The sequence below is a fragment of the Haliotis rufescens genome, unplaced genomic scaffold (assembly GCF_023055435.1).
Source record: "Haliotis rufescens isolate VD_foot unplaced genomic scaffold, xgHalRufe1.0.p SCAF_18, whole genome shotgun sequence".
NCBI lineage: Eukaryota > Metazoa > Mollusca > Gastropoda > Lepetellida > Haliotidae > Haliotis > Haliotis rufescens.
The window spans coordinates 22,363,425-22,379,864 of NW_025963868.1; the positions used below are offsets into that span (position 1 = coordinate 22,363,425).

Consider the following 16,440-nt stretch of genomic DNA (forward strand, 5'->3'; position numbering starts at 1 on the left):
GTCAAACTATCAACTGATCTGTTACCTCTTGTGGGGAGGAGTCTATTGTAACTAGATGGACACTTAGTAATCTGTCAAAACTATCAACTGATCTGTTATCTCTTGTGGGGAGGTGTCTATTGTAACTAGATGGACACTTAGTAATCTGTCAAAACTATCAACTGATCTGTTACCTCCTTGGGGAGGAGTCTATTGTAACTAGATGGACACTTAGTTATCTGTCAAACTATCAACTGATCTGTTATCTCTTGTGGGGAGGAGTCTATTGTAACTAGATGGACACTTAATAATCTGTCAAACTATCAACTGATCTGTTACCTCTTGTGGGGAGGAGTCTATTGTAACTAGATGGACACTTAGTAATCTGTCAAAACTATCAACTGATCTGTTATCTCTTGTGGGGAGGTGTCTATTGTAACTAGATGGACACTTAGTAATCTGTCAAAACTATCAACTGATCTGTTACCTCCTTGGGGAGGAGTCTATTGTAACTAGATGGACACTTAGTAATCTGTCAAAACTATCAACTGATCTGTTATCTCTTGTGGGGAGGAGTCTATTGTAACTAGATGGACACTTAGTAATCTGTCAAACTATCAACTGATCTGTTATCTCTTGTGGGGAGGAGTCTATTGTAACTAGATGGACACTTAGTAATCCTCAAAACTATCAACTGATCTGTTATCTCTTGTGGGGAGGAGTCTATTGTAACTAGATGGACACTTAGTAATCTGTCAAACTATCAACTGATCTGTTACCTCTTGTGGGGAGGAGTCTATTGTAACTAGATGGACACTTAGTAATCTGTCAAAACTATCAACTGATCTGTTATCTCTTGTGGGGAGGAGTCTATTGTAACTAGATGGACACTTAGTAATCTGTCAAAACTATCAACATTCAACTGATCTGTTACCTCTTGTGGGGAGGAGTCTATTGTAACTAGATGGACACTTAGTAATCTGTCAAACTATCAACTGATCTGTTATCTCTTGTGGGGAGGTGTCTATTGTAACTAGATGGACACTTAGTAATCTGTCAAACTATCAACTGATCTGTTACCTCTTGTGGGGAGGTGTCTATTGTAACTAGATGGACACTTAGTAATCTGTCAAACTATCAACTGATCTGTTACCTCTTGTGGGGAGGAGTCTATTGTAACTAGATGGACACTTAGTAATCTGTCAAACTATCAACATTCAACTGATCTGTTATCTCTTGTGGGGAGGAGTCTATTGTAACTAGATGGACACTTAGTAATCTGTCAAACTATCAACATTCAACTGATCTGTTACCTCTTGTGGGGAGGTGTCTATTGTAACTAGATGGACACTTAGTAATCTGTCAAACTATCAACTGATCTGGTATCTCTTGTGGGGAGGAGTCTATTGTAACTAGATGGACACTTAGTAATCCTCAAAACTATCAACTGATCTGTTATCTCTTGTGGGGAGGAGTCTATTGTAACTAGATGGACACTTAGTTATCTGTCAAACTATCAACTGATCTGTTATCTCTTGTGGGGAGGAGTCTATTGTAACTAGATGGACACTTAGTAATCCTCAAAACTATCAACTGATCTGTTATCTCTTGTGGGGAGGAGTCTATTGTTACTAGATGGACACTTAGTAATCTGTCAAACTATCAACTGATCTGTTATCTCTTGTGGGGAGGAGTCTATTGTAACTAGATGGACACTTAGTAATCTGTCAAACTATCAACTGATCTGTTATCTCTTGTGGGGAGGAGTCTATTGTAACTAGATGGACACTTAGTAATCCTCAAAACTATCAACTGATTTGTTATCTCTTGTGGGGAGGAGTCTATTGTAACTAGATGGACACTTAGTAATCTGTCAAACTATCAACTGATCTGTTATCTCTTGTGGGGAGGAGTCTATTGTAACTAGATGGACACTTAGTAATCCTCAAAACTATCATCATTCAACTGATGTGTTACCTCTTGATCCTTTGTTTCAGAAAAAAAGATAAAAATGATTAACTTCACTCAAATCTAGCATGTCAATGATCATAAGAATATGTTTGACTTGGTTACATAAAGGATGAGGTAGAAGAATATGAGAGATGTCAAGATATAAAGTTACAGAAAGTTTAGAAAGAATGGTCATACAAATTCAAATGGCCGACAACTTAAGAATGGTTAAAATAAGTTCATCAGAAAATTAATTTTGATCAAAGATTTGCTCATTTCAAATATTCAATAAATGCTGCCAGAAAACCTCCCAAATCAGCCTTTTTCACAAATTTTAGCCTTATCTATACATTTAGTGTTACAAAAGAACATACATGTAGCATATCGCATTTGCACTGAGAACATACATGTAGCATATCGTATTTGCACTGAGAACACATGTGTAGCATATCGTATTTGCACTGAGAACACATGTGCAGCATATCGTATTTGCACTGAGAACACACGTGCAGCATATCGTATTTGCACTGAGAACCCACGTGTAGCATATCGTGTTTGCACTGAGAACACATGTGTAGCATATCGTATTTGCTACATGTATGTTCTCAGTGCAAATACAATATGCTACACATGTGTTCTCAGTGCAAATACGATATGCTACATGTATGTTCTCAGAGCAAATACGATATGCTACACGTGTGTTCTCAGTGGACTTATGATATGCTACATGTGTTCACAGTGGACTTACCATATGCAACACATGTGTTCACAGAGGACTTATGATATGCCACAGATATGTTTACAATGAACTTACAATATGCAACAGATATGTTTACAGGGGACTTAAGATATGCAACAGATATGTTTACAGTGACTTACGATATGCCACAGATATGTTTACAGTGGACTTACGATATGCAACACATGTGTTCACAGTGGACTTACGATATGTCACAGGTATGTTTACAGTGACTTACGATATGCCAAAGATATGTTCACAGTGGACTTACGATACGCTACAGATATGTTCACAGTGGACTTACGATAAGCGACAGATATGTTCACAGTGGACTTACGATACGCTACAGATATGTTTACAGTGGACTTACGATATGCTACAGATATGTTCACAGTGGACTTACGATACGCTACAGATATGTTCACAGTGGACTTACGATACGCTACAGATATGTTCACAGTGGACTTACGTGAGCATGATGGGACAGGGCTGATGCTCCACTTCCCCTCAGTACATGTCAGCTGTACGCTGGTTTGGGCCGATAAGCCAGCCGTCGAAAACACATATCCCACCTTACAGGAAACAGTGATGCGATCTCCATGGTAACGAGCATAATTTGTTGGCTGAATTTCAAGTGTTGAATCTATGACTTGTGGGCAACCTGGAAGGTGGAAAAGTACATGAATTATACATGAGTTATAAATGAAAACTCTCATATGCCTTTATCAAACATGTTCTGTTTCTCGGAGAAAATTTTGCATAGAAATTCTTATATATTCCTAGTACGATGTAATTTTCAAATTCTGAAAATTACATCCTTGCTTTGAAGGCAAAGTAAAATATGTTCCACAACATTGGGTCACTTCACTTTCAGTAAAATGAGCCAGTGATTAAGATAAGAGGACGTACCTGCAGTGAAATCTGCTGTGAATCCTACATCCGTCCCTGTAGCACTGGTGGACAGACGCACATACAGGCGACCTCCTTCGGTGCTGACTTGACCTGGTGACCCTGACCCCGTGAACCCTGACCCAGAGTGCACTGGGGTTCCAAATTCATTGTTCCCTTCATACACCTGTACATAGAAAATAATCAGTGATCATAATTACATATATATCGAGCTTATTCAGAAAGGTAAGGTGAAAAGGGGTATACATTATGTTCAAGGTTATTGCACTCATAGTGTTGTGTTGTGTTGGATTGTGTTTCTTATCGAGCTAGCCAACTGAGATACCTTGTCTGTTTCAACATGGATACTCCCTCAGACACATAATACTGATCCCGAACTGACCAATCTTTACTTTATCCCTGTAACGCGGAACACCAGGCAGGGTAACAACAAGTACCATATCTTAACATATAACGGCTGGGGATGAGCCACCGACCTCCGCATACAGAGCAGACGCACTATCCACTACACTCCGGAGACGGTACAATTACTTCCTAAAGGCAGATGAGTGCAAAGCTATTGACTGGATACAAAAGCAATTTGAGGACAATCCTGTCTTTGAAAAAGGTGGCTTACGCACCACAGAAAAAAGCACATGCAACTATTGTGATACGTATCGCATTAAGAACACGGTATCATAATTCGCATCGGATCGCACAGTTGGTGTATTGTCCCAGCCCTATATAGTTCGATAAATCTTTAAAACACTGAAAGAAAATAATTGCCTGCACATGGGAAATGATCGTCATGAAAAATAATATTGTACACAGCACGATAGCAATCATTTTGTATTCATTCACACAAGTTAATGCACTAAATACTGGATCCAATTCCTGATCTTGGAGGAGTGAAAAAATTCTTCATCACCTTGGGTGTTATATAACTCCATTCTATTCTCACCTAACTGCCACCAAAGACTTTTTTCAACCCAATTCAAAATTCAGAACGCAAAACGAGAGAACTGAGACATCAATACCTGTAGAAAATCCTTTCGATTCTCTAGCCTGAAGTTGGAGTTAAAGCTGAGTCTAAGTGGCGTGGAGATTGACAAAAGCCAGGAACAGCTGAGGATGCTGGGATATTGTCCCGTGGTATACCCTGGTGAGGATATCGTGCCAGATGTCGCCGATATTTCCACATCACACCCTGAAGACAACAATTAGTAGTGAGTGAGTGAGTGAGTGAGTTGGGTTTAACGCCGCTTTTAACAGTATTCCAGTTATATCGCGGTGTGTCAGCTTAATGTGGGAGGAAAGCCCGAAGTGATGCAAGTCTCAGACGTTTACCACGTCGGTGAAACCCAAGAGCACGGGTATGGTGCTGACAAACCTAGAAACATAATCGGGGCGAACCGGGATTCGAACCCACAATCATAGGTTTCTGGCATGCCCAAGGGACGCAACTCTGCACAGCGAATCGCGGCGCCTTAGACGACTTGGCCAACCCTGCCCCCCACAATTAGTAGTAATTATACATGTGGCTGATAACTTCTCAAAGCCTTCCTCATCCAAGATGATTAAGCTATAATAAATTCATCATTATTATTTCTAACAAATGTTATATTTGGGATAACACTTTCTCAGTGAAGTACAGATTCTCATACTTTTTGGGTTGAGTCCTGTCTGGGATTTGAACCCACACTGCCAGAGTGAGGCACTTAATCGCCAGCACACAAAGTCAGTGATCTGACCCACTCAGCCAGCATGGCTTCCACAAAATGGAAGTCTGACAACTGGTAGTCCAGATCACGTACTTTGTGTACCCCTCTGACAAGTGTATATTGGCACAGTCCCATGGCTGAAAGCTATGAACACACAATACCATTTAGAAAGTGGTTATATTTGGGATAACACTTTCTTGGTAAAGTACAGATTCTCGTACATTTTGGGTTGAGGCCTGTCCGGGGTTCGAACCCACACTGAAATAGCTTTCGGATGGGACCCAAAAAGTACGAGAATCTGTACTTTACCAAGAAAGTGTTATCCCAAACATAACCACTTTCTAAATGGCATTGTGTGTTCATTATTTTTTCTTCCCAATATTTCTATTTTAATCAAGGTTGAAGCAAATGTGTATGAGTGAATGACTGAATAAGTATTTTCTGAAGCAATATTCCAACTGTATTGCAGAGGCCTGCAAATGCTCAAGTCTCTGCCAGGCAAGCTGTGGTTGATGTTCCTGTTGTCTGGTCAACTATAATTCAGCTTTCATGGATGTCTCCAGGTCTGCTCAGAGGCCGACATTTGACCCCAAGTCTGCAGCAAATGTCTGCCCCTTTGATTTCTTGCTGAATGTCATACACAGCAATAATCCAAGACAGGGTGGCTGCATGCTCATACTTGTATCAAACAAGACATTGTGATTGACATGAACAAGTCAAAGAAGTCACCCGATCAATGGAGTCACCAAAAACAAGAAGCATATAGTTTGCTGGGGATCTATTCTAACCTGGAATCGCCACAGGGTTAGCATACAATCTATGCCATCTAAAAGCCCATCCAGAATGTTCTTCTTATCAGTTTAAAAATCTTTAATCAAGAATACGTCAAAATATGTTTCGAAGCGTCGTCGCCAGTTTGAAACTAGTGTCGTAAAGCTCGAGAAAGCTGCCTTCTGATTGGCCAAAGTCGATTTCTTGTCAGTCATTTCACTGGTCGGTCAAAATTCGTGAAAGGTCGTTCTGACGTGACCCGTAATGGGATGTCCTCAGATCTTTGTTTAGCGATATCGAGAACTAAGATCTGATTTTAATGAGATTGGCAGATATGCAACAGAGATGCAGAAGTGATGAAGCAAGATAGTTCATATGGCCTACCTGACTGATATGACAAGAGAAATCCTCTCTTCGTTCTGTCAATGTCCGACGTTTTAAACAGAACATACAACGAGGTCCCTGTCGAGATGAGACTGTTGTGTGGGGAACCCTGAGTAATGATGGTGACAGTTGGAGAAGATGGTCCGTCACCATCCAGCACTGTCACAGTGTCGCCTTCTGCTAGGTCAATATCCAGAATCTGAAATACAGCAATAGACAAACTATCATTCTTGACGAGGTCAAGATGCGAAAACAAGGACCTGAGGACTCAACCCCGAGGTCAGACCGCCAAAGGGTTCAAGTCCGAGTGTCCTTGTTTTTTGCATATTGACCTTGTCAAGAGTAATCATTCGTTTTGTTATACCGAAATTCACTTTAAAGTTTATGAAGCCTTTAAACCATCCTCTGTTTCACTACAGTAACCTAGATGCGACCTGTAAACTGTTAGTGTACCAGATAACATCTTGTTTTCTAGCAGACATGTCAATATTCATCATGTGACGGGTAAATAATCATCATGTGACAAGATAATATTCAAGGTCAGGGTCAGTTACATGACATCGGGGTCTACACTGAAATATATATTGTTTCGTTATGTGGTACAAATTAACAAATGGAATTGCAAGATTCATAATGTAGACATGACAAAACTAATCAAAATATACTGTTTTCAGAGATTTTATCTTGACCTGTGTACACATTTTGTCATGATACTGTTCTTATAATGTCAATTTTATTCAACATTTGTGAAACTTTCTGGAAATTATTAGAAAATGTCTTGAACCTAATAATAAAAAAACTAACATTTTAACTTCAATTGTAATCCAAACCAGGTCAGAGGTGAATACAGCCTTATTTGTTTGTTTGTTGTTTAACACCACACTCAATATTGCATCTGTTTGGAGCAGTGATCATCAGCCTCGATCTACCCAATTGGGATACGGTTACAAGCATCAACAAAGTCAGCAAGTCTGACCACCCCATCTAGATAGTCAGCTCTAAAGACAAGCATGGGTTGCTGGAGACCAATTCTAACCCGGATCTTCACAGCGAACACAGCCTCAAAGCATGTGCCCTATTACCCTGACACACTGGGCCTCTCACCTCAAGGGAGACAACTCTTCTGCTAGTTGCTATGATCGTCCATGCAATGGTTGCCCCTGGCAGATAGTACACAGGGTAGAGGGGGGAGTGGAGGCGCTGGGGGGTCACGGTGGCATACAGGGTTCCACCCAGATTGGGAATTGATGGCACAGCTGGAAAATAAGTACACTGATATAGATTTTGATATGAATTTTACATAAGGACACATGAATTATTTCTCGAATTAACCAGTTGCAAACCTCAATTTTACAAAATTATTTTTTTGTTGTAAAAATTTTGTTTAGGTGTAGGGGCGGTCAGGTAGCCTAGTGGATAAAGCATTCACTTGTCACGCCGAAGACCCGGGTTCGATTCCCGACATGGGTACAATGTGTGAAGCCCATTTCTGGTGTCCCCCGCCGTGATATTGCTGGAATATTGCTAAAAGCGGCGTAAAACCATACTCACTCACTCACTGTATAAGTGTAGACAACGTGGATATTTTGTGTAAATATGAAATTGACAAATTGTCACTGTGTTATAAGGGTATTAACTAACTTCTGGATACATACAGCACACAGAATACCGAACAATATCCAGACTACAGCATACATACTACGGACTACAGCATACTGCATTAAGACTACAACATACAGAACACAGCATACAGACTAAAGACTAAAGCATACAGACTATACACCATACAGACTATGTACAATACAGACTACAACATACAGACTATATACCATACAGACTACAACAGACTATATACCAAATAGACTACAGCATACAGAACACAGCATACAGACTATTTACCATACAGAACAGAGCATACAGAATACAGCATACAGCTAACAGAATATAGCATACAGAACACAGCATACAGACTATATACCATACAGAACAGAGCATACAGAATATAGCATACAGAATACAGCACACACAATACAGCATCGAATAGCATGAAGCACACGTAACAAAGAAGTTTCTTATCAGCATTAAGGCCAAGTTTTGACTGTGAATTTGCCAAAGCCTATTCTGCAATAGACCTATTTGGAATATTATTTCAGTCCATCATTTATTCAGTGTTAAAAAATAAGCGAGTCTAAGTTCCCTTGGATTTATTAACTTGTGACTTTTTAAATTAAAAGCATCTTGTTCCGCTTACTGGTGTAGCCCACTTCCCCAGGGCAGGTCTTCACGTGGAGCTCGCAGCAGGGGTCAGGGACGGCTAGTGGCATGGTGGCGAAGACCTGGCAGCTCCTCTGGACGGTGTTGAAGACGAAGGCCACACAGGTGGGGCTGTTGACGCACTGTTGCTGACAGTCCTCGGTGGTGAACACAGTCGGAGTGGTGGACAATGTACCCACGTCATTGCGGGTCAACGGCAGTGACAACATATCACAGCGAAAATCTGAAAACAATATTCCATGTGATGGATGTCTTATTCCCTCTGTACAATTATTGACTTGCTTTTCAAATCCTTCAATGCATGTTATTACATAATACAAACCTACCACAAAGGATAAGAAACTGTTCTCATAATTATATTATTTACCTGAGTTCCATCGAAAGCTGAAGCCTCCAAACTGGTAGGAGAAATCAGAGAAAAATCTGACAATGACGTTGTTGTTGGGGCTGATGATGTAGTGACTGCTGATGGTGGTGCCGGAGAGACGATGCAGCAAGGTGCTTGTTGCGATGGTTCTCCCTCCTACCCACACCTCCACAAAGTCCAGGCCTTTCTCAGTCGCCAGGCTCAGAAACTGTAATATCAATAGAGTCTTAAAAAATAGAATCCCAGAGATTTATCCAGGATGTTTTATTAGGTGTTGTTTGTTTGTTTGTTTGTTTGTTTGTTTGTTTCATGACCAGACAGTGGAACCACGAATATGAACATCCATCCAAAACGCAAGTGCTAGCACACTGAGATACCATGCCGCAGTTTAACATGAATACCCCACTCAGACACAGTATACTGACTCCAAGCCAACCAGTCCTTGTTTTAACCCCTTAATGCCGAGCGCCAGATAGGGTAATAACAAGTACCATCTTTTAACGTCTTTTGGTATGACGCGGCCGGGGATCGAACTCCGTACCTTCCGCTGACACTCTTGTGGCGGACACTCTACCACAAGACCAAGGAGGCGGTCTCACCCAGCAAGAAATGGGTACCCGATATGTGAGGTGGAAGTAAAAACCCTCTAGCGCCCGTAGGCAGCTTGGTTGTATACTCCCCAGGGAGTTGAGAATATGTGGAATGCAAATGGATCCACTGCTGAGCAGATGCTAGTACCTGGATACCTGCATAAATAAATGTACATAATATAATAATCTTCACAGGGATTTAAGCAAGTAAAGAAAGAAATGAAGCAACTGATAAATAGGTCTCACCGAAACTTGGAGCCTGGATCCAACGGCTCCCTCTATGGCCCACTGACAGGTGGTCTTCCCCTGGTAGTTGTCAGCCCCACTGGGATACGTCACCACGCCCTCGCGCTCCGTCAGGTAGTAGGAACACTTCGAATCTACAACACATATTACAACATAATGTTATCTAAGTGGCACCTAAAACAGTCGCCAATGTGACCTTAATACCAATTTGTCTAAAATTCAGATGTCGCCAAATGACTACTTTGTAAATATCTTGTGGCGACTAAATTCTATTGCTACACATATGTAGACACAAAAATAAATAACAGCTGATTGTGGAAAACATGCCTGCTAATAATTGTACTTGCAAATAATTCCTCCTAAAGTCGATAATGAACAGAAATGCATAAATATTAATGTTATTAGTATTTTATTTTAGTTGATAGTTTATTGGATAAGCAAGGATATACCTATATAATCTGGTAACATAAATCACATCATTGTTCGAGTCACAAATAACAAAATTCAAGTACTATTTCAACTAATATACAATTCCAAGACCAGTGCTATGACTTGTACATATTATAATAGTTATTTGATAAAAGATTTCTATTCTATTCCTATACCCAGGAAGGGTAACAACAAGTAACATATTTTAACGTCTTTTGGTAAACACAGCCTTGAATTGAATCACTGACTTTCTGCTGTCAGGGTAGACACTCTTTCCACTACACAACAGAGCCGGTCCCCTAAACAGTGGTTGATAGTAAGAGCAATTCATAATGACATGCTATTACACGACATATTCAACATGGCTCCCACGTACGATGGATATTTCCACAAGTATAGGGTATGAGTCAGCCATTGTGGTCTGGAATCCCAACAAGGGAATCAAATTGTCCATCTATGCATATTGTCCATCATATTGTACTTACTGCAGTTTCTCTCGTCGGAGAAGTCCCCGCAGTTGTTCTCTCCGTTGCACATGTTGTTGCTGCCAATACACTTCCCTGAATCACAGCGGAACGTTCCTGGCAAAAGGAATCATAACTAGAAAGTGTTTTTACTCGTAAAAACATATGTCTCCCCCTACTCCCCTAACCCCCATTCATTCGTTTACTTCACGTTAAACCCCATCTCTTCATTCCCACCCTCCATTACTAAATAACAGAGACAAAAATAGAACTCCTAGAAGTTTCAAACAACTAATGGGCACCACTTCAGTGCTGGGTTACTGTGTATACAAAGTTTCGCGAAAAAATATTAAACTGTTTCTGAGTTATGGTCAGGAAACCAAGCTTACCCCCATTCAGAGTCTATGTTCAACTTATCTCCATGGAAACGAGAAAAAATAAAAATGTCAAAAATCTCTTAATAGCAAAAGGCACCACTTCAGTGCTGGGTTAATGTGTATACAAAGTTTCGCGAAAAAATATTAAACGGTTTCTGAGTTATGGTCAGGAAACAAAGCTTACCCCCATTCAGAGCCTATGTTCAACTTATCTCCATGGAAACGAGAAAAAATAAAAATGTCAAAAATCTCTAAATAGCAAAAGGCACCACTTTAGTGCTGGGTTAATGTGTATACAAAGTTTCGCGAAAAAATATTTAACGGTTTCCGAGTTATGGTCCGGAAACAAAGCTTACCCCCATTCAGAGTCTATGTTCAACTTATCTCCATGGAAACGAGAAAAAATAAAAATGTCAAAAATCTCTTAATAGCAAAAGGCACCACTTCAGTGCTGGGTTAATGTGTATACAAAGTTTCGCGAAAAAATAGTAAACGGTTTCTGAGTTATGGTCAGGAAACAAAGCTTACCCCCATTCAGAGTCTATGTTCAACTTATCTCCATGGAAACGAGAAAAAATAAAAATGTCAAAAATCTCTAAATAGCAAAAGGCACCACTTCGGTGCTGGGTTAATGTGTATACAAAGTTTCGCGAAAAAATATTAAACAGTTTCTGAGTTATGGTCCGGAAACCAAGCTTACCCCCATTCAGAGTCTATGTTCAAGTTATCCCCATGGAAATGAGAAAAAATAAAAATGTCAAAAATCTCTAAATAGCAAAAGGCACCACTTCAGTGCTGGGTTAATGTGTATACAGAGTTTCGCGATAAAATATTAAACGGTTTCTGAGTTATGATCCGGAAACCAAGCTTACCCCCATTCAGAGTCTATGTTCAAGTTCTCTCCATGGAAACGAGAAAAAATAAAAATGTCAAAATTCTCTAAATAGCAAAAGGCACCACTTCAGTGCTGGGTTAATGTGTATACAAAGTTTCGCGAAAAAATATTAAACGGTTTCTGAGTTATGGTCAGGAAACAAAGCTTACCCCCATTCTGAGTCTATGTTCAACTTATCTCCATGGAAACGAGAAAAAATAAAAATATCAAAAATCTCTAAATAGCAAAAGGCACCACTTCAGTGCTGGGTTAATGTGTATACAAAGTTTCGCGAAAAAATATTAAACGGTTTCTGAGTTATGGTCCGGAAACCAAGCTTACCCCCATTCAGAGTCTATGTTCAACTTATATCCATGGAAACGAGAAAAAATAAAAATGTCAAAAATCTCTAAATAGCAAAAGGCACCACTTCAGTGCTGGGTTAATGTGTATACAAAGTTTCGCGAAAAAATATTAAATGGTTTCTGAGTTATGGTCCGGAAACAGTGGGAACGCCGACGCCGACGCCGACGCCGACGCCGACGGGAACCGTGCCAAAAACAATATGTCTCCCTCCATTCTGGGGGAGACATAATTACGAATAAACAAGATGATTACAAAACAGGTCCAACACTAATTGGTTAATTGAAGGTAAGTCTTTCCATAGCTGTCTCAGTCATAAGGTTTGATAAATTGTCAGGTGTGTTGAAGTGTCTAAGTTAGTGAGTGAGTGAGTTGGGTTTAATGCCGTTTTGAACAGTATTTCAGTTATGTCACGGTGTGTCAGCTTAATGTAGGTGGAAAGCCCAAAGTGATACTGGTCTCAGGCATTTACCACTTCAGCAAAACCCATGAAAACATGTATGGTGCTGACAAACCTAGAAACATAATCAGGGCGAAACCAGGATTCAAACCCACAATCACTGGTTTCTGGTGTGCCCAAGGAAAGCAACTCTGCTCAGTGAATTGTGGTGTGGTTTTGTCAAATGATTAAGTATGCATTTGGGTATATTACTAAATTAGCCCTGTCTTCTTTTGACATATACAGCAAACAAGAAGATGAGACATTGTTTAATTGATGAGGTGATGTCTAGTGTCTTGGCTTCTAATGTCAAATGTTTTTTGCAAATTGCAGGGTTATTAACCGCAAAGCAGCCAGTTTCACTCAACCTGCAAAAAAAAAGGGTAAGCTAACACTTGAAGAGGGTCTTCCAGTGTTATTGCCTATATTATATGAGATAAATATTTAATCTAAAACATTTCAAGAGGTCTGTTTAATGCCTGAATGTTTTACTCTGGTTGTGAGCACATTGCAGCATGCCTGTTATAGCCATAACTACGGGATGTAATAAACACTTGTGATATGATACATATCCAGACAGTGAGGTCATGATCCCATCAACAACACGATACATGAAATATCGTTTCTTAATTCGTTAGAAAACACTTTTATAATGATAGGAAGTTAATAGCTGCCCAAATAAATCATTTTAGGGGATACAAGCCATGATAACAGCAGCTTGATTCAAGTTGTACTTCAAGCAGATACCAGTATGTATCTCACACTGTACAGAAGACATTCTTGTAGAGACTGGTTCTTGGCTGTATAAGTGCTGCATCACCTTTGTGTTGCATATAGCCCTGGACAGATCACTTTCATCAAAAACTTAAATTCAAATCGGGCTCAAATGAAGCAATGGTTGGGAAATGGTCCAGGGTAGGTTATGTACCATAATAGAATGTAGATATAATACACTGGATAATGGTCCATGCAATCAAACAGGGCAGACTTTTGTTATTTACATTCGGAACTGTCTGCTTGAGTTCGTTTGCAAGATACAGAAATCAGATATGCTGCTGTGAATGATTCGCTCCCTCCTACATTTCAATTGAATTTGTATGATTGGCTGATTAACGGAAGGTTCACCTTACACAATTCCCTGAGAATGGGTTTCGTGACTTCACGCAGACAGCTGCCCTATCGGAATCACCACCCGGTTGTAATAAGACTGACAATTGTTGGACTTACCTGATGGACAGGGGAGTGCCTGGCACACAAAAGGCATCAGTGTGTCGCACACGCCCATGTACATCTTCCACGATGAGTCAGTCTGCTGCAGATACGCGCAGTCTCCTGTCGTCACCTTTGGTTCGTAAGCACCCCAGACCCCCACGTCAACAGTGGTGGCCCGACCGTCGCTCCAGTACCCGATGGTGTCGCTTTCAGATGAATGTCCCCTTCGATTGTAACCTGGAAAATCGGCAACATGCAATGGTCACTTTGGCCATTTATCGTCTGGTGTTTTTTAAATTGCATTTGGAAAGTTTTTGTCTTGCATAATTGCAATTGTGTCGTGTCAGTCCAGTACGTAGGTATGACCGTATAAGCAGCGACTAAGATGACCGGAAACGACTTGCATTATTTTCATTAAGAATCATTCAAAACTCCGAATAGCGACGGTGCCATGCCTACTTTATAGAAGCTCCACTTCATCGCGTTTCATATCTAGGATTTTCTACCATGGCGTATGGTAAATGACATTTATGTAAGGAAGTTACAACTTTTGATAGGCGCTGCGACAGAGTTTGAACACGACTCTACCTGTCCAAATCCGTTTCGTTGTGGCCGACTCTTTCTTCAGCAGGTTCCCAACTTGCTCAGTGACATCAAACCCCGCTGGCTCTGCCAACCTCCCGCCATATCTGCACCAAACCATGTTTCAAATTATAAAAGACGGTGATATATATATATATATATTATCCAAAAACTGGCTCCTACAGGAGATATCGTTTGGGTGAGAGCAAGCATAACTACATTGTAGATATCGCTGCAATGAAATTGCTTCGCAATGCTTTGCAGACCATTGTGACGTCATTGTTACCATGACGACACAATGAAATGACATCACTAAAGGCTCTGCTACTGAAGCTGTCAGTAGTACTTTTTTCACTCAAGACACTGCTCATTACTGTCTACAAAGAATGATGTTGGACGGTAAATAACAACTCACCCTCGTGTCGTTTGATATAAACAATATCAACACTCGTTGATATATTTGATATCAAAAGACTCTCGGGTGAGATTCTCTATTTATTACCTACAAGGGCAAACATATCGGGGCTCATACAAATCATATTTGCCCTAGGGTCATATCACGTCACGAGACAACGGGGTATTGTTTCCGTCATCCAAACGGCATTGTTGACATCATTTGAATCTTATTGTGACATGTGGTCAGAATGACGTGACAGTAGAAACAACGTCATTCGACAAATTGTGGTTTCGCTGCTGTTGCGACTTACTGTCCTTATAGGTAAATACCCTGTATGTCTCTGTGTGTAGATACCCTTTTCGGTAATAAATAGAACATTATATTCGTGTACACATTTGTGCCTTAATTCCGGTATTTCGCTCGCTCTCGCTCGGGAAAAAAAACGGAATTTAAAGACTCGTGTTGTAAACATAGTATGACATGAACATTTATATGATATCCTCTATTTAGGTTACAAAGAACGACAACTCAACTCTGAGAACCGTAATATTATGTGCATGTACAACAATCAGAACTATAAGTCATTTTAAAAAAAGTAAATCCACAATGGTACCTATGTCTATAATTAGAAATCTAAACCCTATCCTGCCAAGTCATATTTTTCTGAACGATAGTCGCAATAGAGGTGGATTTATTTTTTTCCACGTTATTGTCAATTATTATTATTATTATTACACCCACCTGCTGCACGTGGCTAGGGCCTGTGTCCATGACAACGGGGAGTCCGGCACTACGAGGTAGCAGTTGGCGTAGATCTCCGTCCAGCCTTGGAACAAGTGGGAGGCAGACATTCAAACATACACTACAACACCATTTCACTGTGGTAATATTGTGCAACATACCTTCAGTTTACCCAGCAGTTGGCTTCTGTATTGAATTATACTAAAAACAGTCATAACCTTGAATCTGAAAACAAATTATTTCGAGGTGAGGTGAAATGGGGTTTTAAAACGTCGCGTCCAAGATTATTGCACGTATGTAGCGACGTGCATGCATATGTGCGTGTGGCTGCATGTACTGGTCCGAACTAATGCCGATTTTATTGTGCTAGCCCACCACACCGCAGTTTTAAAAAAAAGAACACAAAAAATGGCTTCATTTATTGTACCCATATAGGGAATCGAACCCGGGTCTTCGACGTGACGAGCAAACGCTTTAACCTGTACGCTATCTCGCCACCCCTTTTTACCAAATGAGTGTGGTTCAACGTCGCTTTGAACGTTATTTTAGTTATTTCACGGCGTGGCAGCGTAGGAGGAACACCATATTTCGGTGAAACATACGGATATGGCGCTGACAAACCAAGGTTCATAATCGCTGCAAACCATTAAAGG

At 40.4% G+C, this 16,440-nt stretch overlaps 1 protein-coding gene across 1 annotated transcript in view; it reads right to left on the reverse strand.

Annotated features, from left to right (window-relative positions):
• LOC124132960 overlaps window positions 1–16,440 on the reverse strand; it is a 129,607-nt gene that overhangs the window by 88,684 nt on the left and 24,483 nt on the right. The window contains exons 4-15 of the mRNA XM_046497144.2: window positions 15,788–15,872; window positions 14,656–14,756; window positions 14,083–14,304; window positions 10,824–10,919; window positions 9,910–10,043; window positions 9,074–9,281; window positions 8,684–8,929; window positions 7,537–7,688; window positions 6,433–6,631; window positions 4,594–4,763; window positions 3,578–3,743; window positions 3,138–3,329 (exon numbers count right to left, since the gene is read on the reverse strand). Coding sequence (XP_046353100.2) covers window positions 3,138–3,329; window positions 3,578–3,743; window positions 4,594–4,763; window positions 6,433–6,631; window positions 7,537–7,688; window positions 8,684–8,929; window positions 9,074–9,281; window positions 9,910–10,043; window positions 10,824–10,919; window positions 14,083–14,304; window positions 14,656–14,756; window positions 15,788–15,872 — 1,971 coding nt within the window. The remainder of the gene's footprint in view (window positions 1–3,137; window positions 3,330–3,577; window positions 3,744–4,593; window positions 4,764–6,432; window positions 6,632–7,536; window positions 7,689–8,683; window positions 8,930–9,073; window positions 9,282–9,909; window positions 10,044–10,823; window positions 10,920–14,082; window positions 14,305–14,655; window positions 14,757–15,787; window positions 15,873–16,440) is intronic.